General features: G+C 45.4%; 2 protein-coding genes across 3 annotated transcripts; one reads left to right on the plus strand and one right to left on the minus strand.

Annotated features, from left to right (window-relative positions):
- Window positions 1-6,624: 6,624 nt before the first annotated feature.
- psmb11b (proteasome 20S subunit beta 11b) lies at window positions 6,625-7,749 on the minus strand (the record flags this gene model as incomplete). The annotated part of the gene is made up of 1 exon (XM_079157835.1): window positions 6,625-7,749. The coding sequence occupies one exon, from the start codon at window positions 7,747-7,749 to the stop codon at window positions 6,625-6,627; it is 1,125 nt and encodes a 374-aa protein (XP_079013961.1).
- Window positions 7,750-8,327: 578 nt separating this feature from the next.
- On the plus strand, window positions 8,328-23,106 carry LOC306695209 (protein sel-1 homolog 3). Of its 2 annotated transcripts, XM_079158400.1 has the most exons (24): window positions 8,328-8,468; window positions 8,794-9,313; window positions 9,784-9,910; window positions 10,395-10,516; window positions 10,656-10,771; window positions 11,070-11,119; window positions 11,291-11,414; window positions 11,496-11,628; window positions 12,163-12,303; window positions 12,390-12,595; window positions 12,952-13,131; window positions 16,234-16,356; window positions 16,437-16,577; window positions 16,744-16,806; window positions 17,429-17,605; window positions 17,694-17,821; window positions 18,183-18,266; window positions 18,368-18,449; window positions 20,206-20,281; window positions 20,361-20,545; window positions 20,709-20,827; window positions 21,701-21,815; window positions 22,032-22,095; window positions 22,233-23,104. In XM_079158400.1, the coding sequence occupies exons 1-24, from the start codon at window positions 8,391-8,393 to the stop codon at window positions 22,457-22,459; spliced, it is 3,381 nt and encodes a 1,126-aa protein (XP_079014526.1). In that variant the 5' UTR covers window positions 8,328-8,390; the 3' UTR covers window positions 22,460-23,104. The 2 variants fall into 2 exon arrangements, with proteins under 2 accessions (XP_079014526.1, XP_079014525.1); XM_079158399.1 differs by having other exon boundaries at window positions 11,291-11,628; window positions 22,233-23,106.
- Window positions 23,107-25,189: the final 2,083 nt, after the last annotated feature.

Raw genomic sequence — 25,189 nt, forward strand, 5'->3', positions numbered from 1 at the left:
AAGTGACCACCGAGTGTGACCAAACAGGGTTGTGGTCCACGAGCTATTTCAAATTAAGTTTTGCACGGATGCATTTCTCTTTTGAACATTTCGAGCTTTAACATCCTACAAACAGCCGGAGAGACTTCCCTGAACGGGTCGTCACGTTATGCAAATGAACAATATCGCAGCTGAAGAACATGAATGACAAAGTGCATGCTGATGAACCTAAATCCTCCGGCCTCCTCTGTAAACCCGCTGAATAAATGTACACTGGAACTGGAAGCTTTGATTAATATAGATGCAAATAAGCCCAGCGAGGCCCCACAGTGAGGCGCCGGGCCTTTGATATAATACAGACCATAACATTTTAGTGATATATCTAAATTGATATGCTTCATATGAAAAAGGAACAAGACGCATGAAAATTAAACATCTTTTTTTCTTCTTTTTCCACTCAAGAGATACTGACCTACTTTCTGAAGTAATTAAGTAAATTCTTCTCTCTTCACGTCACTTTCTTCTGAAGAGGAGATTCACCCTTGAATTTTTCATCTGGCTTAGTTAACCGCAGCGTTCCTAACGCCTCGTGTTCAGCATCTGTTTGCCGGCATCTTAAATCGAAACAAAACACAAGAAGTGGCTCCTCTAAAAAAAACAAAAAAGAAAACACTCTCGTCTTCCTCAGCTATTGTGCATTTAGCATACGGCTTACATCTCTCTCTCTCTCTCTCTCTCTCTCTCTCTCTCTCTCTCTCTCCAAACCCCCCCACGTTGTCGGCAGTGCATGTCATTCCCCCGTTGTTTGAAGTCTTTAGAGTGTGAGTGTGCATGAGATGTGTGTGTGTGTGTGTGTGTGTGAAATGTAAGGCGGGGATGGAGGATGAAAGCGTGAGGACGATTTTGCCGTTGCCGGCTCAGAACGGAATGATGAGTGGTGACATAGCTCTAAATTGCAAATCGCTGTTTCTGTCTCACTTCACTCTCGGCATCGAGTCGCTTCGCTGCAGCGAGGCTATTTCGTCTTTTATTAAAAATAGCCCTGTGCATGTCAGGCCTTTAACATGGGGAGAGATGGAGGTAGAGTGTGTGGGGGGGGGGGGGGGGCAGCCCCGGCTTTCACGACCAAGACGTGGACGGATTCTGTTCCATTAAACCATCTCTGGCTTTCTCTGCTGCTGCCGTTCGTCTTTCAGACCTCTCATCCGTTCCTCTCTCTCTGCTGCTCGGCGCACACATGGAAATCTCTTAAGTCGTTCCAAATCAGACTGGTGGTGGTGAGGAGGAGAGGCCCACTGTACTCAGCACATCAGTCAGCGCATTATAGTCCAGGCCCGACGAGGCTTAGCCTTAAGTGGTGCAACCAGGGGCGTAGAGGGGGGGGGGGGGGGGCCCCAACGATGTGATGGGCGGAGAACTTCGTGGTGTAACGGACCGTTGTCAATGCTTTTGGTTCGGCACGCATGTGAACAACGAATTGATTCCACAGTTTAACCGTCACGGTGTCAAATAAAGTTATACTGACTACTGTCTACTGTCTACTGTCTACTGTCGGCTGATATTCATTCAAAATATGCGATCAGGACATCAGGACATCGTTTATGCTTTTCTTCGCCGATCCCTGATAATGTGATCAGCAAACCTTTGTTGAAACTGACTGGAGGAGAGCTAGTAGCGTTAGCAGCACCGGAGGTTTGTGGACAGAAGTTTTAAAGCCTTGAGTTCGGCATCTTGGGTTTTTTTTGCAACCAGTGAACAGGAAGTGACCATATTTGGACTGAGGCGGAGTGACGTAGAGCCCTATAAAACCTAAACTAACTAAAAGACTTGTGATGAGGCATACATCTGACTACTGTGTGTCTTATTGTCCACACAAATATAAACTTCACCTCTGATAAAGCTTAAATATTTCATCAGTATACGTCTCTGGTAGAGACCTGTCAATCTCAGTAGCCCCGCCCTAAAGCATCCCCTGCTTTATGGTCTGTTTGACTCTAAATGGACCATCATTTACTAAATGAACATCATGCTGAATTGAAGAAGACTTGAAACTAGAGATTGAGACCATAAACTCATGTTTACAATGTTTACTGAGGTAATAAATCAAGAGAGAAGTAGAGTCATTTTCTCATAGACTTCTATACAACCAGAGGAGTCGCTCCCTGGTGGACACTAGAGAGAATGCAAGTTTTCAGACACTTCCGTATCGGCTTCACTCGTCAGAACCGGATGTCGACGGGCTGGGAATAACTCGCCTTGAGAGCCTCAAGTGGCCATTTAAGTAAATGGACTTTTCTGGGCACTTCTGACCATGTGACCCGTCCAGACAGTGTGAACGAGCACATCTGCAAGCCGAGCGAGGGGGCCATGCCTTTAAATATAAAAGCAGCAGTCAGTAACAAGGTGCCCCCTCACTACAGCGTGCACTGGGGCCCCTCACTACAGCGTGCACTGGGGCCCCTCACTACAGCGTGCACTGGGCCCCCTCACTACAGCGTGCACTGGGGCCCCTCACTACAGCGTGCACTGGGCCCCTCACTACAGCGTGCACTGGGCCCCTCACTACAGCGTGCACTGGGGCCCCCTCACTACAGCGTGCACTGGGCCCCTCACTACAGCGTGCACTGGGGCCCCTCATAACTAACTTACAGCACTGGATACAACAGCATGTACCCAGAAAGTAGCCCTGCACTCAATTACCTTCATCTGCATGCTTCTGTGAGTGAGTGTGAGAGATGGAGAGCAGTCGATGACATATTGTAAACACAGAAGGATCATTATGTTTCTCAAAGCACATGATTGCAGCCTCTCACGCACGCACGCACACACGCTCACATCTGGACAGCTTATTAGCATATCTAGTAGAGAGAGAGAGAGAGAGAGAGAGAGAGAGAGAGAGAGAGACCAAACAGCCCTGGAGCGTGACCTTGTCTCGTCCCAGGGAGGAAGAAGAATGACCTACTTGATGCACGTTAATGTGATTTACACACTCGGGATAACTGTTATATGAATGCTGCCTCCACAAACAACGCCGCTGTCGGAAGCTCCGGAGCGACGTCCAGCAGCGACTCCATCATATATTTAGCGAGCCAGAAAGTGCACGCGGCAGGTGAGTGTGGAGCACGCGCGCGCACGCATATTCACAAACGGTTCCTTGCCAAAAAATTAGAGGTGTTGGTGGTGTGTGTGTGTGTGTGTGTGTGTGTGTGTGTGTGTGTGGTGGGGGGGCAGCACTTATCCGAACCATCTGTCAAAAGCTTCGCGTTCCTCTCTCCTTCCAGACGTTCATTATTCCACCTAAACAGCTCGCGCATCTGCTCGCGGCAGCAAAAGGAATAAAGGTTTCCTTCTTTTTTATTATTATCTGCGAACAACAAACCGACAGAGAAACAGTTGCTGAGCCCCTGAAAACACAACAACGATGAAGTGGAGGGAAACTTGTCACGTCAGTGGGCGTTAAAGTCAATGAAGTAGTGAATGGTGCGGATGAACACAAAGTGCTTGATAGAAATAGAGCTTACCGTGTGTCTGCGGCTCTGCTCCGGTGCTCCGCTGGTTTAACGGAGCTGAAATCATCCAACGTGGGAAAGAATGCCGGTTCATCTGAGCTCACCGTGAGGTCTGTCCACTTAGCCCAGTCTCTCCCTCTCTCTCTCTCTCTCTCTCTCTCTCCCTCCCTCTCTCTCTCTCTCTCTTCCCCTCCCTCCCTCCCTGTGTGTCTCTCTCTCCCCCCCCCCCTCTCTCTCTCTCTCTCGCTCTCTCGCTCTCTCTCTCTCTCTCCCTCCCCCCCCCCCTCTCTCTCTCTCTCTCTCTCTCTCCTTTAGTGTGTAACTCACTCAGATGATATTCTTTGGGGACGTAATTGTGTGTGAAGTCTTAATTGTATGTCGTACTGAGATCTGTGCGTGTGAGCATAATAAGATTTATAAATGTGTACAAAAATAAAAATAAATACAAATCTGTGTTCATAATAATGTACATAAATCTAGAAATGTGTAAACTAATTTGTAAATGTGTATGTAACTCTAAGTTCATTTGTAAATGTTCACATAAATGTGTAGAAGAAACTGTAATTACTACATAAATCTGTAAATGTGTGTATAAAACTCTAAATGCGTACATAGAAAGGTACATTTCAACATTCACTAATCTCCGGATGCATTCAGAGATCTTATACACGTATAAATCTTCACACACATGTTTAAATAATGACATTAATGGTGTTATAACCGTCACTCTAAACGCTATCATGAGGACACAGCGGCCTCACGACGTGTCACCACTCCGGACAAATGACCACTTTAGCTTCACTCAGTTTGAGCTCAAACCAGATGTCTTCAGAATCAGAGCTTTTGTTTGTAATTTTCACGTTTGTTATTTCCTCTGGACAACATGTAAATCCTTTAAACCCTTCAATATTTGCTGGTTATCGTTCCCTGGAAGCAATCCGCTTTTTTTTGTAATCTGCTTAAAGTATAGCCAGTCTGCATAATCATCTTTGCATTTTCAACAGTTGGACCAGAAAATTGCTACTCAAGGATGCATTAAAAGATTGCATTTCACCAACAGTGTTCTCCCACCGCCCCCCCCCCCCCCATCACTCTGATAGCATGGCTTCTCCAGCGAGATGAATAAATCGTTTTTTCTTCTTGGAAATTAATGATCAATCTAATTTACGGTACATTTCTGTCATTCAGTCTCCCATTAAGTCTTAGCTCTGAGCAGATTTTCATGAGTCATTTCAAATCTTTGTCTTCAAACAAACAATCTAAATTTGTATTTACTAATCCAAATTCCAAGTATGAATGTTCCAAACAGCATCATTACATCCAGAGTGTCTGTTTGGTGAACCAAGCAGCATGAGATGTTTAGGTAATGTGATGTTTTTTTTACATTTTGACATCCCATACCTCCTGGAATAGAAGTTTTGTTTCTCGCCCACATGTTTCAGATATTTATAATTTGAAAAAAGAAGGAGCGAGACATGCTTTGAGTTCATTCATCTACAGAGTGCAGTCTGGCTTTGCACATCGTTTCTTGATCACTCGTGAGTTCTGTCTCCCGACTGAGAAACAAGGGAGCCTTTAAAAAAAAGTGGTGTTGAGACAAGTATTGACTGATATGACTAAAAAAGCAAACTTGCTAAGCCCAAAAGGTCACTCCACAGATCCCCCGAACACCCGGCTGGAGACGGAGGTTTATTAACGGGCAGAACTCCTGCGTTAGCACAAAACAAAGCCGAGATGTAATCAATCTGCTGGCCGGGAGTTGAGAGCTACACGCCGACAGATTTACGAGTGAAAACATGCTCCGGGTGTGAAAGGAGGGGGGGGGCTGTCAAAGTTTTGGCAAATTTCTGGCTGTTAAGGGTCGATATGTTTTTCTAGAGAGATGAGACGAAACAAACAAACAGATGGAGTGATGTGACTTAGACAGCAGGGGCTGTGACATTTAACTTCTTTGATCCAGTCCAGTGGAGTTTGTTCTGCAAGAAAGTGACCAGAAAGCTCAGAAGAGGTTGAAGCAGAGGAAGCCCTGAGTCACAGCTCCTCGTGCAAACTTTCATTACTTTCACAATTCGGTCCTTTCTCTCTCAAATCTGGACCACCAGATTGGTTTCCACTCGGTGTTTGTTGTTTTTTCATTCGCTCAATAATTCTGTCATTAATGAACTTCTGAAGATGGGAATTATGGATGAGGTCGGGGAGCAAAGGGAGGCTTTCCCCGCTCAGTCACACAGCGCAGGTCTGAGAAGACATCTCGACTCTCTTGATGTCGCGCTGGAGACGTGCCTGTGATTTATTTAACGCGGCGGATAAATACGTGCGTGTGCACACATACAGAGTCTGTCACATATGGCATTTTTGCAAAAAAATAAGCTCGTCATATTGAGAACAACAAGCATTTAAAAAATGTGGAAGCATAATTCAAACTATAATGTTTCCTCCCGTATGGTGAAGTGCCTCAGCCTTGAAAACTTTATAAAAACAAAAAGCATGTCTGAACAGGACGAACAGCTCGTTACCTTTTGCCCTAATATCCCTGCAGAGTCATTGTCACTAGAATAATTACTAGTACGCTTAATTTACCACCCAGCTGCTCAAACAGAACGAACAAGCAAGTTCAGCAAAATCACATTTATTCATTCATTCATTTATTGAAGTGTCGGAGAGAAACCTCTGACAGCAGACACAAATCAGTTTTCAACATACCGGTTATTGCAAAAGCTATATTAGCTCCCTGATACACGGAGAGACCTCTGGGTTCTTTGGACCGTTACCTCCGCTTGGTTTCTCTGCTTCTCTCTGTGTCGGTGTGATTCAAACGGTGCAGGAGTACGTCGTGATTATCTCACATGATTCATAATGTTTTCAGCGTCCAAATCCAAATGCCAGGGTGCAGCAGCAGAGTGCTGTTAGAATACATTTTTATCATCGGAGCCAACACAAAACATCAGCTGTTTATTAGAGGGAGCGATATGCATGCCCAAATCATCTGAGAAACAGCCTGGAGGATGCAACTGCCTGTCCTGTTCATTAATTCAGTATCTGCATGCAGAGAAGCCACCGCGTCTCTCTCTCCACAAATACTCTCCCCCGATGTTTGCCTTTCTTTTCTCGTGCCATTTGTGTTTGTTTCATGTCGTCACTCAGACAAAGCCTCGTCCCGTCTCCCTTGTCGTTCCCTCTCCCTGTAATACTCTTCTTTCAAATCCTCCCTGCTCCTGCGGGTCCATCCTTTAGAGGAGACGTGAAAGACGTCCACGCAGTTTCCAGAGTACGCGTCCCTGCGCGTGGCTCTGTACACGGCCTCCCTGGCTACGGACGTGGCCTCGTCCACCGTCAGCCCCCATCGAACCCCTTGGTCCAAAATCGAGTAGGCGTAGGGCGATCCCGAGCCCACGGAGAAGAGCGTCCCCTGCAGACGAGTACCGTCGCTGCACACGTAGCACAGGCTGGGTCCAGAGAAGCTCGCTTTCTCTCGGACGAAGCGCCGTTGACGAACTGTTGTGGAAGAAGAGCTCAGAGTCTCGGCCGGAGAGGCCTTTTCAAGATCTTCAGGCTCTCCAGGATCTGTGGTTTCTGTCTTTGCACCCCCGTGGTCCAGGCCTTCGCCCACTTCCCCTCCGTCCCACCCGCACAGCGTGGCGGCCACACACAGCTCGGTCCCCTTAAACGGGTGCAGCATGCAGGACAGCAGCTTGGCGGCTCCGCTCGTGGACAACCGTCGGCCGTGGCGGAGCTGGTAGAGCCGCAGCTCTCGGGACAGAATCCGCTTCCAGAGGGCGCAGTCGGCCGACGTACCCGACGTGGTGCCCACCAGGTGGCTGTGGATGGGCAGGATCTTCTGGGAGGCCGGGCACGCCACGAGCCCCGAGCAACTGGAGCGAGTGTCTGCCGCGGCCAGGACGCCGCCCTGAAACAGGAAGGCCAGGGTGGTGGTGCCGTGAGACATCGGGAAGGGCAGAGGGACGGAATGAGAGGAGGCCAGAGGAGGACACACGGGCCAGGACACGGACGGTAAGAGGAAGTCTAGAGACGAGGCAGCGCCAAAGCGCTGGACGGAGCCGATCTGTCCAAACTGTATCGGGCTTTCGTCCAAGTATTCTGCAACTGGTATATAAAATGTAAACATACTCGTGGTGTTGCTAAAGGGAAAACCACTCACATAGTTACAACCGGTCTTCTTCCCAAAAAGCTCTGAAGAACATCCGGTGGTTAAACTGTCCCCGAGGACGTCCTGGAGATTGCACAGGTCCTGTAAAGCCATTTAATTTTCTTTCCCCCAAAAGAAACCCCCTCTCTGCTGAAGTCTAATCAAAAGTATTCATCAACTCTCCCGACAGGTTTGTTCGCCGTCTTTGAGTTTCTCGACTTTAGCAACCTTTATACAGACGCCAAGGCAGCGTTGGTCTACGCGTGGTCATCCAAAACAAACCCACCAGCAACCGTTGCCAACGCCTCACTCCCTCCCTTTGAAGCATAAACAGCCCATCATGGGTAATTAATTTTCGAGTGCTGTATCAGGTTGTTTTTTTTTCTGATCAAATTTCTGCAAAAGTCTTTGTGTGTGTGGGCGTAAGGCGCAAGAGGACCCAGGGTGACGGCGAGGCCTTGGCTCGAGCACATCACATTAAGTTCATCGCTCCCATGAAACGCGTCCCGAATAGAAGCAAGAAACAAAACGAATCAAACAACAGCCTATTGAGCCTATTGAGCCGAGCCCTGAAGGAATTCTGTAGGCAATTGCTAAAACTTGCAACTCCTGATTTTCAGGTAATACTGCGTCACTCAGGGTGTTTGCTCACACACCTGTGACTCTCAGTCCAAACATTAGTTTAGCTCATTACCAGCTGGTTGAAGGGACTCATCATGAACTCAAGGATTACCTGCTGCTTTTAATTCACTTTAATGCAAAAACAACAACTCAAAATGAATGGGTTAGCCTTCTACTGTTGCGGTTATGTCTTCACTGCTGCTATTATAATGGTAAGAAACTCTATTGTGCTCTAGTGTAACGAGTTATTATCCTGATATAAACTGTAGAACGTGACACTGCATGGACTTTACTCTTTTGGTTCACTTTTTCATAGCGTAGGCGGCTGTTTTCCGAGAGAGAAAGCTCTAAAGATGTGTTGCTTCCTAACTGTTGGATGTGTAAATAAGAAGCAAACAAGTTCACCACATCTACTTAAACTGACATGTCAGTGTTGTGCTCACAGCTGGCCAAAATAATCAGTGAATGCAGGTTTGAGTCTTTAAAATGAAATGTGTCCTCTGGCAACTCGTTTCCTTCATCTTTCACTTCACTCAGGGACACTGCGAGCTACAAGCCGCCTCAACCGCCTCGTCCCAGGCCGGTGATTCCATCGGGTTCGCCTCGGCCCCTGACAAAGTGGCCCACGGCTCAGTGGTCCGTGTGCGCTATCGCTGCTCCGGGCCGTGTCAGCTCGCGGTGGAGGTGGTGGCGTCCACGTTAAGGGAGACGGATTTCGCCGTCTTCAGGAGGAAGTGGATCGGCAGCACATCCGGAGTCTACAGGGTCCACCGGGTGCCGCTCGGATTGCCTCCATCCGTTTTATATCGGCACGACTTCTTCAACAGGCGCGTTTTGAGAACCCAGAATGTGACAGTTCGCGCTTGGTTAGACCATCTGGACGATGGCGGGGAACCCGGGACGTACCGGGACTCCACGGTGAGGGTTTATAAAGAGCTGCAGGTGGAGCCGCTCTCACAGCGTCCAGCCAAACCCCCCACTGAGTGCCCGTCGTGGGCCGCTCTACTGGTGTGGCAGACGACCAGGAACAGAGTTCGTCAATGTCCGCATGAGTCAGGTTAGATCATCACCGAAACTTTGAATGCAAACATAAACATATTGACTCTGTGATGGAGGGATTATGAGATAATGGGTCCCTGAAAGGCCCCTCCACCTCACCTACACAGGAGCAACACACAGACTGTGTAGTTGTTACGCTTCTTTTTTTGTAGGTGTGTGTCTCTTTGTGTTTGTTTTCTTTCTCTTTGTGTTTGTTTTGCATCTGGCTGTAGTCATTTTGTGTCTCTATGTGGTTGTTTTGTGTCTCTTTGTGGTCATATTGTCCCTCTTTATAGTCGTTTTGAGTGTCTTATGTCTCTTTGTTGTAGTTTAAGTGTCTTTGTGAGTCTCTTCTTGGTTGATGCGTGTCCCTTGATGCCATATTTTGAAGGTGACACTTTGGGCCCCTGGGCCTGCGTCCAGTAGACCCGTTCATTGATCCATCCATGGCTGTAAGTAATCTATTGCTGTTTTTTCACTCGTGCATAGACGTGATCGATGTGCTGAAGTTTCCCCTGGCGAGTCCCGGCCAGCGCTTTGGAGTAGTCCGCAGGTTCCAGCCTTTTATCGACGGAGCCCTGGAGAGCGCCCGTCTCCGTGCTGTGACACAGCCCAGGTTGGACATAAACTTCACACACTGACTCGTTTAGTTCGGTTTCGTTGGAGCTTAGTCTGCCTGAAGTTTGAACACACAGTGAAATCCTCTGCAGGGTCTTCAAATGTTGTATCAAAAAGTACTTAACAGCAGAATTTGTAGATATTAAAAGCATTAAACGTGCACAACAAAGCAAAATAAAGCACCATATAGTCCCTCAAATGTAGAGTTTGGTGCTTTATGTTGAAATCAGCACATTGACAGGCCACAGGTCACTGATTGTTTCTGTTTCAGCTGTTATAACACACTCGTCCTCTTTTAGTTTTACTTCACTGTCGTTGCAAATGCCTTTTACAAGCTTCACGAAGCCTCTTCACCGGAGCATGTGAGCTTTTTATTCACGGTCAATGAAAGGCAGAGAGGTCGGTCATCTTCAGCGCTTTGAATCCGACCTCTTGGCTTCGTTGGCTGATCGTGTGTCGTCGCTTTCGGTTTGATATTCCAGCGTCACCTTATCCGTGTGGATCTACCTGCTGAACGTGTGTCAGGAGAAGCTCTGCGGGATCATCCATCACGTCGGCAGGAAGCGCTCGTACGACTCCGTCCTGCTGCAGCTTACAGACACAGGTGGGTGGGTACCGCCAGATGATTGTGAGCGATGATGTGTGTTTTTTCGCGAGACTCGGGGAACAGACTGTGTTATGTATTAATAAAGAGCGCTGGATCTCCTGCGGTGAAATATATGACTGTCATATCTCCTGTGTAGGGAACGTCATAATTCAGACACGTGTGACATCGGGAGAAGATAAAGCTTTCAGCGCCAACGTGGTGTTGCCCCGGTGGAAATGGATTAGATTGGATTGCCACATACAGGACTCAAAGGTATAAAAGAGAAGGAAACCTCTGGGTGGAGGGATAAGAAACAGAAATGAAAACACAGCTCGGGGCAACGTCTCCCAGTCCCGTCTCCTCTGGTTGGTTTGGTGCCCTTTGCGTTCGAGGTGTTTGAATTCCTTGTGGAACAGCTGTAAGTTCCTGAAAGATGGTTTTCTTTCCAGCTGGGAAACTCCAGGCGATTTCAACGTGTGCTGCAATTTGCAGTCGTTCACAGCTGAGCAGTTTGTTTTTTTTCATCCCGTGTGTCGTGAGCTCACGCTTTATTATTGTGTCTGACTTCCAGGTGCTGCTGGATGCAACATGGGACGATAAAACCCGCAGCTATCAATACCAGTAAGACGGGTTACGGGTTTAAAGGGGGCTTTTTGTTCAGATTTTAAATGTTTGAAACAACCCTGCTGTCCTAACAAAGCACCGGTTTGTCCAGTTATTAAAATAGAACGATGACTCATATGTTGGTAATGATCACGAGAGCTGGTTTGAGCGGTGGTGAATATCTTTCAGATTTCAGCACAGTGTCCATTATGACGACACCGATGGATACTTTGTGATCGGAGGAAGCGACCACATGCCGGGTATCCACGGGTACTTTGGGCCGATCAAATACTACCGCTTCGGAACGGAAGAGGTGAAGCATCCGTTTTCTGAGTTCATTTATTTTGCCGTTTTATTTAACTGTGTTGAAATTGAAACTTTATCCGTGTCACAGGTGGAAAACCACCTCGAGTCAACGTCGCAGGAGCTGGATCGGACGCATCAGGAGTGTCAGGAAGTGAAAGCGCTGACACGAGCTTTTCTCAAGCAAGTAACTGAGAGTCATGACACGACACCAGACGCCACAGGTGAGGTATTATGTCGACACGTCCTATTCCACAGGGATCAACCTTACATAGATCGCATAAACAGGGTGTTTACACAGTGTAGTCCTGATCCTCTATGAACCAGTCTCAGTGTAGTCCTGATCCTCTATCAGACCTCCATCAGTAAAGAGACCATCAGAGAGAAGATGGTCTGTTTCTATAGAGTTATTCTTGATGCTCGTCATCGGAGCCACCGGGTCAGATTCTGGTGAAACCAGATGAACTCATGCAGGTTCACCAGAAACTCCTTCAGCTCAGAGTCCAGCAGAGACCGGTCCACCGTGGACAGACCCAGATCCTCCAGCAGAGACCGGTCCACTGTGAACAGACCCAGATGCAGACTGTCAGACCCTGCTGCAGTAAAATGAGAGACTTAAAGAGAGTCTGGTGCTCAGAAACACGACCGCTTTAGACCACAGGGACCAACAGAATCAACACTGCATGAACGTTCCTTGTAATAACTCTTAAAGTACTTAAGTTAAGGATTCCTGCTGACAGGTTGCTTTTATGTTTTAGATGCCTGTACTCCTTACTTCACAAGACTTCGGGGTCCGTCCAGAGAGAAAGTGTGCACGCAAACATGGACGTGGGAAGAACAACTTAAACACAGCACACTTTTTCATTTATTGCAAACAAAAACGGAGAGCATCAGAACAGGTGTGTTGGATTGTTGCACCGTTTAGTTACATTTATCCCGTCATTATTCACAGTTCTTGACTGTGTTTCTGCATCATTTTCTGTAGGATCTTTGAGCATGAAGGAGCTCAGGAGTGTTTTGTTTGATCAGGCAGTTGGTACAATGTTCACTGTGGATCAGGAACAAAATAAAATCAAGTTCGGATCAACGGCTCTACTCCAAATATCCTCCTGCATTGGAAATCACAAAGCGTCTCTCTTGTTGGCCGCTGTCTTCTTCTCCGGCCTCGGCCACCCAGTCGATCAACAACAGGTAGAGTCACAGCCGTCCTTCTACCTTAAAGGGGCGGTGTTCAGGATCTGGCGACATCTAGTGGTGAAGCTGCAGATTGCAACCAACCGAAGACTGTTTTTGGTTTGTCCTTTCTGGGCTACTGTAGAAACACTGTGGACCCACTCTGTGTAGATATAGACTGCTCATTCTAACATAATGAAAACACAACAATTCTTATTTTCGGGTTATTTTACACTAAAGAAAACATACTAATTAATATTATACTCCATTTCTGTCAGTAGATCCCCCTAAAGGCCAGACACTGTACCTTTAATTGACCCTCTTTCACGTTGCTTCTGTAACGATGACAGAAAGTATTGTCACCTGTGTTTCAGGGTCATGTCTACAGTTTGATTGGCGCATTGGGCGATAACCGCTTCGCCCTGATGCATGCTGGGTACAAGCACCAACAAGGAATTGATGGGTTTCCCAAAGACTTGGACGTTGCTTACAGCTACTATTCCAATGTCGGGGCACAGAGCATCGTTGATAGTTCCAGGGTCCATGAAAATGTGGTATGTGGATATTACATTATTAAGATTATTATTAATTAATGCTAGCGGCAATATCGCTCAGTCCTCCACTCTGGTCGGGTCTGAATGTCTACTTTTGTCAATTGTCAATTTTGTACAAACAGTCTTGATCCCAACAAATTAGTTAGTTTTGCTCAAAAATGAAAATACAAAATACCTAAAATATAAAAGAACAGATGGTGGAGGAAAAGAAAAGAAGCCTGAATGTTTATTCAGAGTCCTCCTCTATTTAATAAAATAAAGAAATGACATCATATCTCTTCAAAAACAAAGCAAACAACAAACGAAACAAACAAAGAGCTCGTATGCAAAGAACATCTACAGACGCAAACATAAACAGTAGTGAAAGGAAGAAAGAGAAACGTAGACGAAGTAGAAATGTTCGACAAGCAGAGGCATCTCACACGGTTCAAGATGAAAGGATGAATTTCTTTAACTGCGTCCTCAAACCTGGCAATGGAGAAAATGACTTCAGTGTCACATTCAGTGAATTTCATAACTGTGGATCTCCAGAACATTAAAAAAAAATGTACAGACACAATTGTGTTTTTTGTACGGATCAAACAAACAAAATGTAGCATTTTAAGTAGAGTTTGAGAGGCGACGCTAGTCACGAATATGAAGTGTGGTATCGATCGTCTCTCCTAAATCTCAAAAGTGTCAAAGTACACCTTTAAAAAAAAAAAAAAGGAAAGAAAATGAGGATCAGAAGTAAAACACGATCAATGCATCATGTCAAACTGTGTCTCAGATGTTTACATTACACACACAGAAACGCAAAGTACAGTATCACCAGATTTAAGGATAAGACATCCGCATGTACAACACACATTACAATTACACTTATGCACAAACACATACACTGTATTCATGTGTACAAGTACATGACAGCAGTGATACAGGGCTGCCTCCAGAATATGATTCATAGTGTGTTTGTTGGTTCAGTCACATGTGAAATCTGAATGTAGAAACAGGAATGCGTTTGCTGTCCTGATGAACAGAAGAAGAGCAATCCGAAGATCAGGAGAAAACACACTGATTTCCTGTTTATTCTTGGATTATTTAAATAAGATGCATCAAATAAAAAGAGGGTCACGAAGACTCCAGCCTGAAGAGGCAGCCAGTGCAACGAGAAAAACAATCGTGGTGTTTAATAGGAAAATTATAGCTGCTGCATTTTAAATCGACTTCCGAGTCGATGGCGGCACAATAATCCATCTGGATTCAATCTTAATTAAAGGCCCCGAAAACGGCTTTCTCAATCAGCTTCTTATTATCAGCAACATGGTCCTATATGACCAGAAAATGTTCTGCCAAAGGTAGAATGCTTTTTAATTTATTTAGAGTGAGCGATATCTTTCTGTGCTGTTTTGTCTGACTGGTTGGAAGTGGGCGGGGCTCAGTTAAAACGGTGTGATGGCACGTACATCCGAGCACCAATCAGGATTCGGCAAGCACAGACTGATGACTGTCATTGGGTTGTTTGCTGGTGTTGTCAGTTCTGTCAATCCAATCTGATCAAACCACACCCACGCGGTCCTGATGAAGTATTTTTTCGGCAAATGACCACTCGGCAAGTTTGGCAGGCTAGTGAGTTAACGGTTAGCTCATCAGATCCGGGGACGGCCCATTATTCCTAAACCCCAATAATCCATAACATGTCTCATTGGAGACCACCCTTCATCCTGAAAACGAATGCTTATTGCTCCGAAAATACAAACTCTCCCTGCAAACAGGAGGCAAGCCGATGCGTCATGTGTTAAAGCTGCATTCTCTCTACTGACCACCAGGGGGCGACTCCTCTGGTTGTATAGAAGTCTATGAGAAAATGACTCTACTTCTCTCTTGATTTATTACCTCAGTAAACATTGTAAACATGAGTTTATGGTCTCAATCTCTAGTTTCAAGTCTTCTTCAATACAGCATGATGTTCATTTAGTAAATGATGGTCCATTTAGAGTCAAACAGACCATAAAGCAGGGGATGCTTTAGGGGCGGGGCTACACAGTGATTGACAGGTCTCTACCAGAGACGTATACGGCGTCTCTACGTCACTCCTCCTCAGTCCAGATGTGGTAACTTCCTGTTCACTGGTTGCAAAAAACACTCGGCAGAACCGGAGGTTGCCGTCTGGTCGTACTGAAGCTTCAGCGGATCTCTAACCATCACTGCCGGTTGTGTCACTACGTCACCGAGCTTCCTGCCTCATGCACTTTGTGTGTTTCAGCTACTTAAAGAGTATTATTTGTGTCTCTCGAGAAGAAGAAGATCCAGCTCACTGCTCTTTGCTCAGCATCACAGTTTATCGATCACACCGGTGGTTTGGTCGATGTGGTCGTTCGTCAACAGTGTTCTACACATTGTGACATTGATCCTGCAGCCTGTGAACACCCACACAGGTGTTTCCAGTTAATCTGTCTGATCACACGTCTCCTGTGTGGGCGTGTACAGACTCATGGATTGACATCTTCCTCAGTCTCCTGTTAGCGTCCATGCACCTGTTAGAGCGGGACGAAATACACCTTTATCATTCTCATTGGCAGATGAAAAGATTTGTGACCTGATGATCCTCATCATAGAACGAGCCTTCAGCCAGAGCAGAGGGCACAGCGACGTGTGTGCAATCTGTCATTATGTTCCACAAATAAGAGAAGAAACAGCCGGTTAAACCTAACCATGATGTGATGTCATGTTCGAAGTAGTACTTGTAAAAGTAGCAGTACTTCATGTGCAATATAACGTTTTTTACTACTTTTTCCAATCTCAGTCAATACCTCCCTTCATGTGATGCTCTGGTGTTTGTGTCACTTTTATTTGTTGTTGTAATTTTCCTTTTTCTATTTTAGTTGAATACCCTTTACTGTATTTATTACCTTACTCTTATTACTATTGTGTTATATTTTGCAATGGAATCAGTATTATTTCTTTTAAACTTAATATTTGTTATTCTATTGTTTTATGTTTATGTTGTTTTTTATTCTTCTTCTGTTGTGATCTTTGATCAAGAACTGAAACAAAGATGATGAATAAAGTTCTCTCTTATCTCAGCACTAATAAGTTACTTTATGTCCGTCTCCTCTGAAGCAACACCCGCTGGAACTCATCTATCTGAGCAACAAAGAGGATTTAAACAGCTTCACGGAGGAGACCAGCGACGTCCTTCACTACCTCAAATACCGAGCGGAGGAAGGAGACGTGGAGTCTCAGGTACGTTTGAGTCGCTTCTTAGTTCTTTTATTTAATCGTAGTTTCAGAAGAGAACCAAATGTAAAACTCTTGTTGTGTAGAAACACTTGGCAACGATGCTGTTCTGGGGACGACACGGAGTCCCGAAGGACGTGGCGACCGCCGTCAAGTGGTACGAACGCAGCGCTCTGCAGCTGAAGGATCCCACAGCGATGTACGACTACTCCGTCCTGCTGATGAAGGTCCTGCAACATGATAAAGACCGGAGCGATTCTTATTTATGGTCAAATTCAACACTGGGTATTTCCTCTGTGTGTGTGTGTGTGTGTGTGTGTGTGTGTGTGTGTGTGTGTGTGTGTGTGTGTGTTTTGACACTTATTGATCCTCTGATTGATGTTATTCCCTCAGGGACAGGGAGTGAAAAAAAACGCCACCAGAGGTTTGAAGCTGCTGGAGAAAGCTGCAGCGATGGTACTTGTGTGTGTGATTGTGTGTGTGTGTGCGTGTGTGTGCGTGCGTGTGTATGTGTGTGCGTGCGTGTGTGTGTGTTTGTGTGTGCGTGTGTGTGTGTATGTGTGTGCGTGCGTGTGTTTGTGTGATTGTGTATGTGCGTGTGTATGTGTGTGCGTGCGTTTGTGTGTGTGTGTGCGTGTTTGTGCATGTGTATGTGTGCGTGTGTTTGTGTGTGCGTGCATGTGTGCGTGTGCATGTGTGTGCATGTGTGTGTTTGTGTGTGTGCGTGTGTGTGCGTGCGTGTGTGTGTTTGTGTGTGCGTGTGTATGTGTGTGTGTGTGCGTGCGTGTGTTTGTGTGTATGTGTGTGTGCGTGTGCGTGCGTGTGTTTGTGTGTATGTGTGTATGTGTGTGTGTGCGTTTGTGTGTGTGTATGTGTGTGCGTGTTTGTGTGTGTGTTTGTGCGTGTGTGTTTGTGTGTGCGTGTGTTTGTGCGTGTGCATGTTTGTGCGTGTTTGTGTGTGTGTGCGTGTGTTTGTGTGTGTGATTGTGTGTGTGTCTGTGTGTGTGTCTGTGCATGTCCGTGTGTGTGTTCTCCCAATAATCTGTGTGTACACACACACACATGTGTTTGTCTGCAGGGCTCCGTTAACGCGCTGAACGGTCTGGGTTGGTACTACCGGACGATACTGAGCGACCACAAGAAGGCGGTGAAATACTTCCGGCAAGCGGCGCTGAACGGCAGCGCCGACGCCATCTTCAACCTGGGGATCTATCACCTCGGCAACCAGAACCCAGACGACCCGCGGAGGAACGAGGTCCGGGTCACCCACCCCCCCAGGTCAAAAATGCTTGCTTTACTTTACTTGATCTGTTTTAGAGCTGATTTGTCCCCCCCCCCCCCAGACGGCCGCAGTCCTGCAGTTCCTGAACGCGTCCCGGCTCGGCCACGACGCGGCGTCGGTGGAGGCGGCGTGGTACCTCTCCACGGGGATCCTGGAGGGCGTGTCTCAGGACGGGGAGAGGGCTGTGACGTAAGAGGCCTCTTTTTTTTTCCATTAGCGGTGAAGAAAGCTTTGTTACGGGCTGTTGTGCATAATGTAGCCTGCAGCTCGGTGGCATCCAATTTCCATGGCAGCCGGCTAATTCAAGGTCAGGTTCTATTTGCATATCTAAAAATACGAGTCGCTGCATTGTTGTCTGGCACAGAGACACACTGCTCACCGTTGGTCCTCTGGGATCTCATGCATTTAAAGAAGCTCCTGCTGCAGCTGTGGAGGCTTTACCTCAACTAATCAGGAACTATTTTTAGATTGCGTTAAAATATTTTTACGATAACATGTGGAGAAATGATATTCCATAATTCATCAGCCACCCGTTTCCCTCTCTGTGCAGGATGCTGAAAAAGGTCTGCGACCAGAACGGACACCTTGGGCTCGTGATCAGAGACGCCCTGCTGGGCTACATCCGGGGCTCCCGGTGCGGACATTCATTTCAATTACTTCTTCTAAATTGTCCCCATTTGATCTCAGGCTCTCTTTGGCTCATTCTGCGTTTGTTGTTCTTGTGTTTGCAAACAGGCAGGGAGCGTTGGTGAAGTATGTGTTGGCGGCTGAAGCCGGTCTGGCTTTGGCTCAGAGCAACGCTGCACACCTGTGTGAGGTAAATGTTTTAACCCCTTCATGTCCTCAACCAAACACAGACTCTTTCACCTGATTTTCAGCACAGTTCTGAAATCAAAGGGCCTCGTGCGGCAACATTCTCTAAAAAAGCCTCTTAAAATAAGAGAAGTCGACTCCAGATGCGTTAAATATTCGTAACCGTTCCCTGGTGGGCTGAAAGGACTCCTCAAGTAACTCCAACACTAGAAATTAATGCAACTTCTTTGAATAGAGGCTTAGTTTTTCAAAGAAGAAGAATTTATCAAAATGGGTCAGCAATACAAACGTTGATCTTTCTGAGAAAACGTATTAATTGTTCATTTTAAGAGATCTTTTCTAACTATTGCTCTTTAATAATAAAGCATAATAAAGTATTTCTCAGCCCATAGACGGAATAATCGACTGCATACTAATAATAATGATTATATAGCACCTTTTAAATAAATGAATGCTTTAGATGTTTACCAGAGGAGTTTCTGAGGAATAATTCAGCTTGAAAACAGCATAAAGAAAAGACAAATCGACTAAAGAAATCTTCGTAGACTATTACTAAAAGGCAGCCCTAGTTATTAGCATACTATAGCTAACGCCCTCTAAACACGTTATATTATAAATACGTCATTGGTATTGACGTTATTGGTATTCACGTTATTCGTATTCACGTTATTCACGTTATTTGTATTCACGTTTTTCACATTATTGGTATTCACGTTATTGGTATTCACGTTATTGGTATTCACGTTATTCGTATTCACGTTTTTCACATTATTTGTATTCACGTTATTGGTATTCACGTTTTTGTTATTCACGTTATTCGTATTCACGTTTTTCACATTATTCGTATTCACGTTTTTCACATTATTGGTATTCACGTTATTGGTATTCACGTTATTCACGTTATTGGTATTCACGTTATTGGTATTCACGTTATTGGTATTCAGGTTATTGGTATTCCCGTTATTGGTATTCACGTTTTTCACATTATTCGTATTCACGTTATTGGTATTCAGGTTATTGGTATTCACGTTATTCGTATTCATGTTATTCACGTTATTTGTATTCACGTTTTTCACATTATTGGCATTCACATTATTGGTATTCACGTTATTGGTATTCAGGTTATTGGTATTCACGTTATTCGTATTCACGTTATTCACGTTATTGGTATTCACGTTTTTCACATTATTCGTATTCACGTTATTGGTATTCAGGTTATTGGTATTCAGGTTATTGGTATTCACGTTATTGGTATTCACGTTATTGGTATTCACGTTATTCCTATTCACGTTTTTCACGTTATTCGTATTCATGTTATTCGTATTCACGTTATTGGTATTCACGTTATTCACGTTATTGGTATTCACGTTATTGGTATTCACGTTTTTCACATTATTCGTATTCACGTTATTCGTATTCACGTTATTGTAGAGGAGCAGTGGGATTCACTGGCGATGTGCCGTGTGCAAACACACCCAAGAATTAGAGCGTTTATTTTATGCACAGTTCTCTCTTCTCAGGATTTATAGAGGAGGCCTGCTGTGAACGCTCGAGATGGTTTCTGTCATTTTGTTTTAGGAAAACGTTCTCTAAGCAAAAAATAAGAACATATTGGGGAATCCCAGAAATCGAAACAAGAACAAGTCAGCGATACGAGGATTTGAAATGGCTTTGTGCGACGAGGCCCGACGTCTCTCGAGTTGTGAAGGCGGCTTGATGAAGAGTCATCATCACTCTGCTCTTCCTCCCTCTGCACACAGGAGCTGGACCTCCATCACGACTGTCGGTGGAGGTATCACAACTTCTCCATATTACACCACGATCCCCATCCCGCAGGTGAGTTCCTCTCATTGTTGTGTTTTTCCCCGTCAGTCCGCTCAATGAACACCGCAGAGTACTTATCTTCTTTCTGCAGCTCTGCTGAAGATGGGAGACCAGCACTACTACTCCTCCTCCTCCTCCTCCTCCTCCTCCTCCTCCTCCTCCTCCTCCTCCTCCTCCTCCTCCTCCTCCTCCTCCAGCCGGAGAGGAGACTCGTTATGGTCGCTGGCTGAGGCTGTGTCGATGTACGTCCGAGCAGCTGCAGCAGGAAGCCCCCAGGTGACCGTAACCTCATCACCGCCGTGATAAACTTCATTAAAGCGTTCAGGCTCAGGCCCACCGCAATAAAAACAGCATTATACAGTGTTATTGTTTCGAGGCGCTGCTCTGTGAATAACCCCCCAGCTCCTCTTATGATTATCTTTTTTTATTATTTTCACAGGGAATGTTCAACTTGGTGCTTTTGGCAGAACAAGGCCACGTTCTTCCAGCGAGCGTCTTCAGCATGTTTAATGAGTCGCAGCGTGACGAGCGGGACGTCCTGCTGATGATCTTAAAAAGGTGCTTGTTTTAAATTCATGAACTGCCACAACAAATAATAATGATCATTAATATTTGTTTATAGCACTTCTTCTGTTAGTTTAAAGGAACAGTGCGTAACATTTTGGGGATTTATTAGCTTTGTTTTCATCGTTTAATCACCTGAAACTGAGAATCGTCGGGTTTTGTAGCTTAGAATGAGTTCTTCATACCTACAGGGAGCGGGAGTGAAATCCTTCGTTAGGTTTATGACGTATTGTCCTTTGGATCAAAAATAACTAGTGAACTGTCTTCACTGAAGTAAAGACGTTCTGTGACGAAAACACCAACAGCAGTTTGGCTGATCGCCGTTTATTGAACCCCGTTAGTGCTTCAGTCTTTATTCTTCCTCATTCACGACTACGTGGATAAGATACCAAACCAATTCATGGAATATCTACAAATGACGGCACAGTGCGTAGGCAGCGTTAACTCATGTTCAGTAGTTGCAAACGGAAACATTCACTTCACCTGATGAGACTAAAACTAAAACAACACGGTCGTTTATTCCACGCCTCCAAAAATATCGACAATTTTTTTTTGACCCACTTGGTCCAGAATAAACACATTTTTCTGAAGTATTTTTAAAACACCGTTTCAAGTATTATTCTGTCATTTCGATCCCCGGCTCCTCCGGCCTGCATGCTGAATGTTTCCCTCTGCACTGAACCCCGATGAACCCCAGATGGGTGAATGAACATTTAGTTTGGATCCTGCCATCGGTGTGTGAATGAGTGGGTGAATGTTGACATGTAGTGTAAAGTGCTTTGAGAGGAGCTGTATAGGTTATATATACATTATATATATTTGTTGGTGGTCGCGTGTGACACCGTCTCCATTGATTTCTCCCCTCAGATGTGTGCAGGCGGAGGAAGAGGAGGCAGTGATGCCCTGTTCTTTAGCTCTGCTCCGAGTCCAGATGGGGAAAGCCTTGAGGAGGATGAGTCAGAGCGGAGCACAGCTCCTCTTGGTAGGCGGTTTACTCCGACTGCGTGTAGCGAGAGGAGAAAGCTCTTACACTTTATTATCCTCCTTTGATAATTCGATCTACCTTTAATTATTGAAACACGTTTCAATGCTAATTGAACGTTGGTCATGAATAAGACATTAAAGACACTAAAGGCTGCTATTTTGAGAAAGAAAAGGTGATGATTTATTTAAATGTGTTGTTCTCATTTCTCTGCAGACATATGCATCTCTTCTTTCTGTCATTGTCACTGTTGTCACTGTGCCGCTGCAGAGTTGTCTCGGTGGGTAATTGTGCTGCACCCACTTGCACCCGTTTGCCACAGGATGGCGCCATTTCCCCACATATCGTTCTTACCACCTCTCGCCTGCACATTGAGATAATCTTTGTGGGGTTTTTTTGCATGCACTCAATCTGCAGAACGAAGGGTTGCCAGTCGGCGAGCGTCTGCACCGAGGGCCTCGTCCGTCAGCCGAGGTGGTGTCGGCTCGGTAAGAGAGCGGGATGGCGTCGTGGGAGGAGCCCACGGAGCGGCGGGGAACCCGAACGTGGAGCGGCGGCTCCTGCAGACCTGCGATTGGGCCGTGAGCCTGTCCGGCGTGTGCCTGTGTGCTTTCTGCACCGCGATCCTCTCTCATCTCTTATGATTCACAAACAGCCGGCGCAGTGATCCGACAGACACATTTAGGGGGGATGAGTCGCAGCAGCTCCGACACGTTCTGTGTTTTCAGAGACATGTGACTCATTGGAAGTTCTGAGAAGCAGTGAAGTGCTGCTTTATCAGAGCGGTGATGATGTTTCCTCGGTAACCGTTTTGTTCCATCGTTTTGTTTGAGGAACATAAAACACTTATCGTTCATTTAATTAATGCTGCGTCCGGCCTAAAGTCCATAATGTCTCCGGGGACGCGGCGCCGAGGAAGCAGCCTGAACACAGGAGAAGTACAAAACAAATTGTTATTAATATTATATAATATTATAGGATATCATTATTAAATGTTTCTTCTGCTTTCCAGTTATTTTTCAAATTGGGTAACGTTTTCACATTTCTGGAGGTAAAGTTTGCTCGAGACTATAAGAATCAATGAAACAACATAAGGTCATTTATTCGACACCTCCACAAAACATGTCCATAAATATTTGACCCACTTGCTCCTGAATTTAATAAAACGCATTTTTCTGAAGTATTTTTCGTTTTTTATTTGTCTGAAAATCAGACGTAGAATCAAGACTGTCTCACAACCTCAGGGATGGACAAGTTGCACCGGAAGCTGCGTTCTAATCGGTCAGCTGTTCCTGAGCCCATCGGCTCCATCGGGATGATCAGTGATCAGGAGACTGGACATGTGGGGGGGGGGGGGGGGGGCACTTAAAAACATTTCGTCCGAGGCCGGAGCACAGGAATCTGAGACGTTATTGATTCAGGAGCTCCGGGTCGATACAAAAGATAATAAGACGATATCAGTTTGAGCCGTCGCTACGGGAGACGAGAACGGTTTGACCTGAAAGGATGAGTTACCACGGCGATGAGACACCTTCAGGGAGCATCGGTCAGAAGTGATGCTTCTCTGTTGTCGCTGTGTTTTTTAACGATAATGGCCGACGTCCTCAGGCTGCTTCTCTGCGACTGCGTCTGATAAATAAAAACAGCTGAACTCCGGAGGAACGGGCCGCGCGGTCGCGTCTTAACGTCTTAACGGGTATTTACGGCGCGTCGGGATGATGTTCCGTCTGCAGCGGTGACGTGTCGCCTGGTGTTCGGGTCATTAGTTAAATAAGGAGTTACAACGTGTCAACAGAGTGGAGTCTGGATATAATTGAGGGATGGAGTAATGATCTCCCTCCTCCTCCTTCTGTCTCTGTCGTCAGGTCACCAAAACAACAACAAGTGTTCAGGCGTGACCTGCAGTAATATCCTTTCATGTGGTATTTTTATGGGTACTGCCATCCCATAAATGATAGATTTTAGATATCAGGATCTGTCAACGCCCCACCTCTTTAATCCATGCTCTAAAGGTCAAATGTGTTTCCAGCAATAAAATATGTTGCGGAATGTAAAATCAAACCACGGAGGAAGCTTCGCTACACATTAGTTAGTTACGATGCATTCAGGTGCTCCTCAGACGGTCACAATTCACAAAGTTAGTCGAGCTAATGTGGAAACAAAATGGACGTTGAGAACAAAAATCAACGATTAATATTTATTACGACTAGAATGTTGCTTGACTTGACTTGTTATCAGGGTTAATGCTAATACATCACTTTAATAACTAATCTAGGTCACTCAGCGGTTACAACCTGATACCATATTACAAGAAACATGTGAATTAAAGTCATCAACCAAACATTTACTTTCGTCTGCAGTATTTCTGCATAAAGAAAGTCGTGTACCAACATTTTCAAAACTTTCCAAAATGTTGATCCAAAGTGAGGTTAACGTTCACGTTTTCCGGACACCACACAAACGCAGCTTAAGATAAGGAGGTCGATGCCGGTCTCTTCTGTTTGTCTGCTAAATATAAAACTACAGCCAGCAGCTGGTTAGCTTACAGACTGGACACCAGTAGAGACAGCTCGCCTAGTGTTGATTCTATTAAACAAGATGTAATGTGTTCATTTGTGAGCTTCATTAGAGGTGCTGGTGGGTGGATTTTTGGTCCCTTTCCGTTTCCGGTCTTTTCGCTAAGCTAAGCTAACGGGCTGATAGCCGTTGCTTCATCTTTACCAAACCGCCTAGGGATGTCACAATACCAGAAATGAAGTTGTCGATACCAATACCAAGATTCTCAACAGCCAATCTGAGAAGAGTAAAACAGGTCAAAAACAAAACACTGAGTGTGACTTAGTGTTCGGAGCAGAGACTGAATATAAGAAGTGGACGTAGTCGTAGAGATGTCACCCATTGGTTTGAAGACCGACAGTTTGAAGCCTCAAGTTCGACATTTTGGCCGTCGCCATCTTGACTTTTTGGCTGTCGCCATCTTGACTTTTTGCAACCAGTAAAAAGGGGAAACTGTGGCTCATTGGTAGAAGTAGAGAAGAAGTAGAGTCATTTTCTCATAGACTTCTATACAACCAGAGGACTCGCCCCCTGGTGGACACTAGAGAGAATGCAGCTTTAACACATGAAGCTTTCACTTCACTTTATTTTTAAACGTGTCATAATTTCCTCTCTAATATATATTTTGTGTTGAAAAAATCTCCTTCAAACATCTGTATTTATTCAAGTTTCTCGACAAACACTAAATGAAAAGATTAACACGAATACATCTTAACACGTCGTGATAACGTTATATTTCCCCTTCGCTTAAAATCTAGTTTCACTGAATAGAGCTTGAACGTGTCATAATGATACTCAATGCAACGTTAGGACTGAAC

The sequence above is a fragment of the Pholis gunnellus genome (assembly GCF_910591455.1).
Source record: "Pholis gunnellus genome assembly, chromosome: 4".
In the NCBI taxonomy this organism is placed as follows: Eukaryota; Metazoa; Chordata; class Actinopteri; order Perciformes; family Pholidae; genus Pholis; species Pholis gunnellus.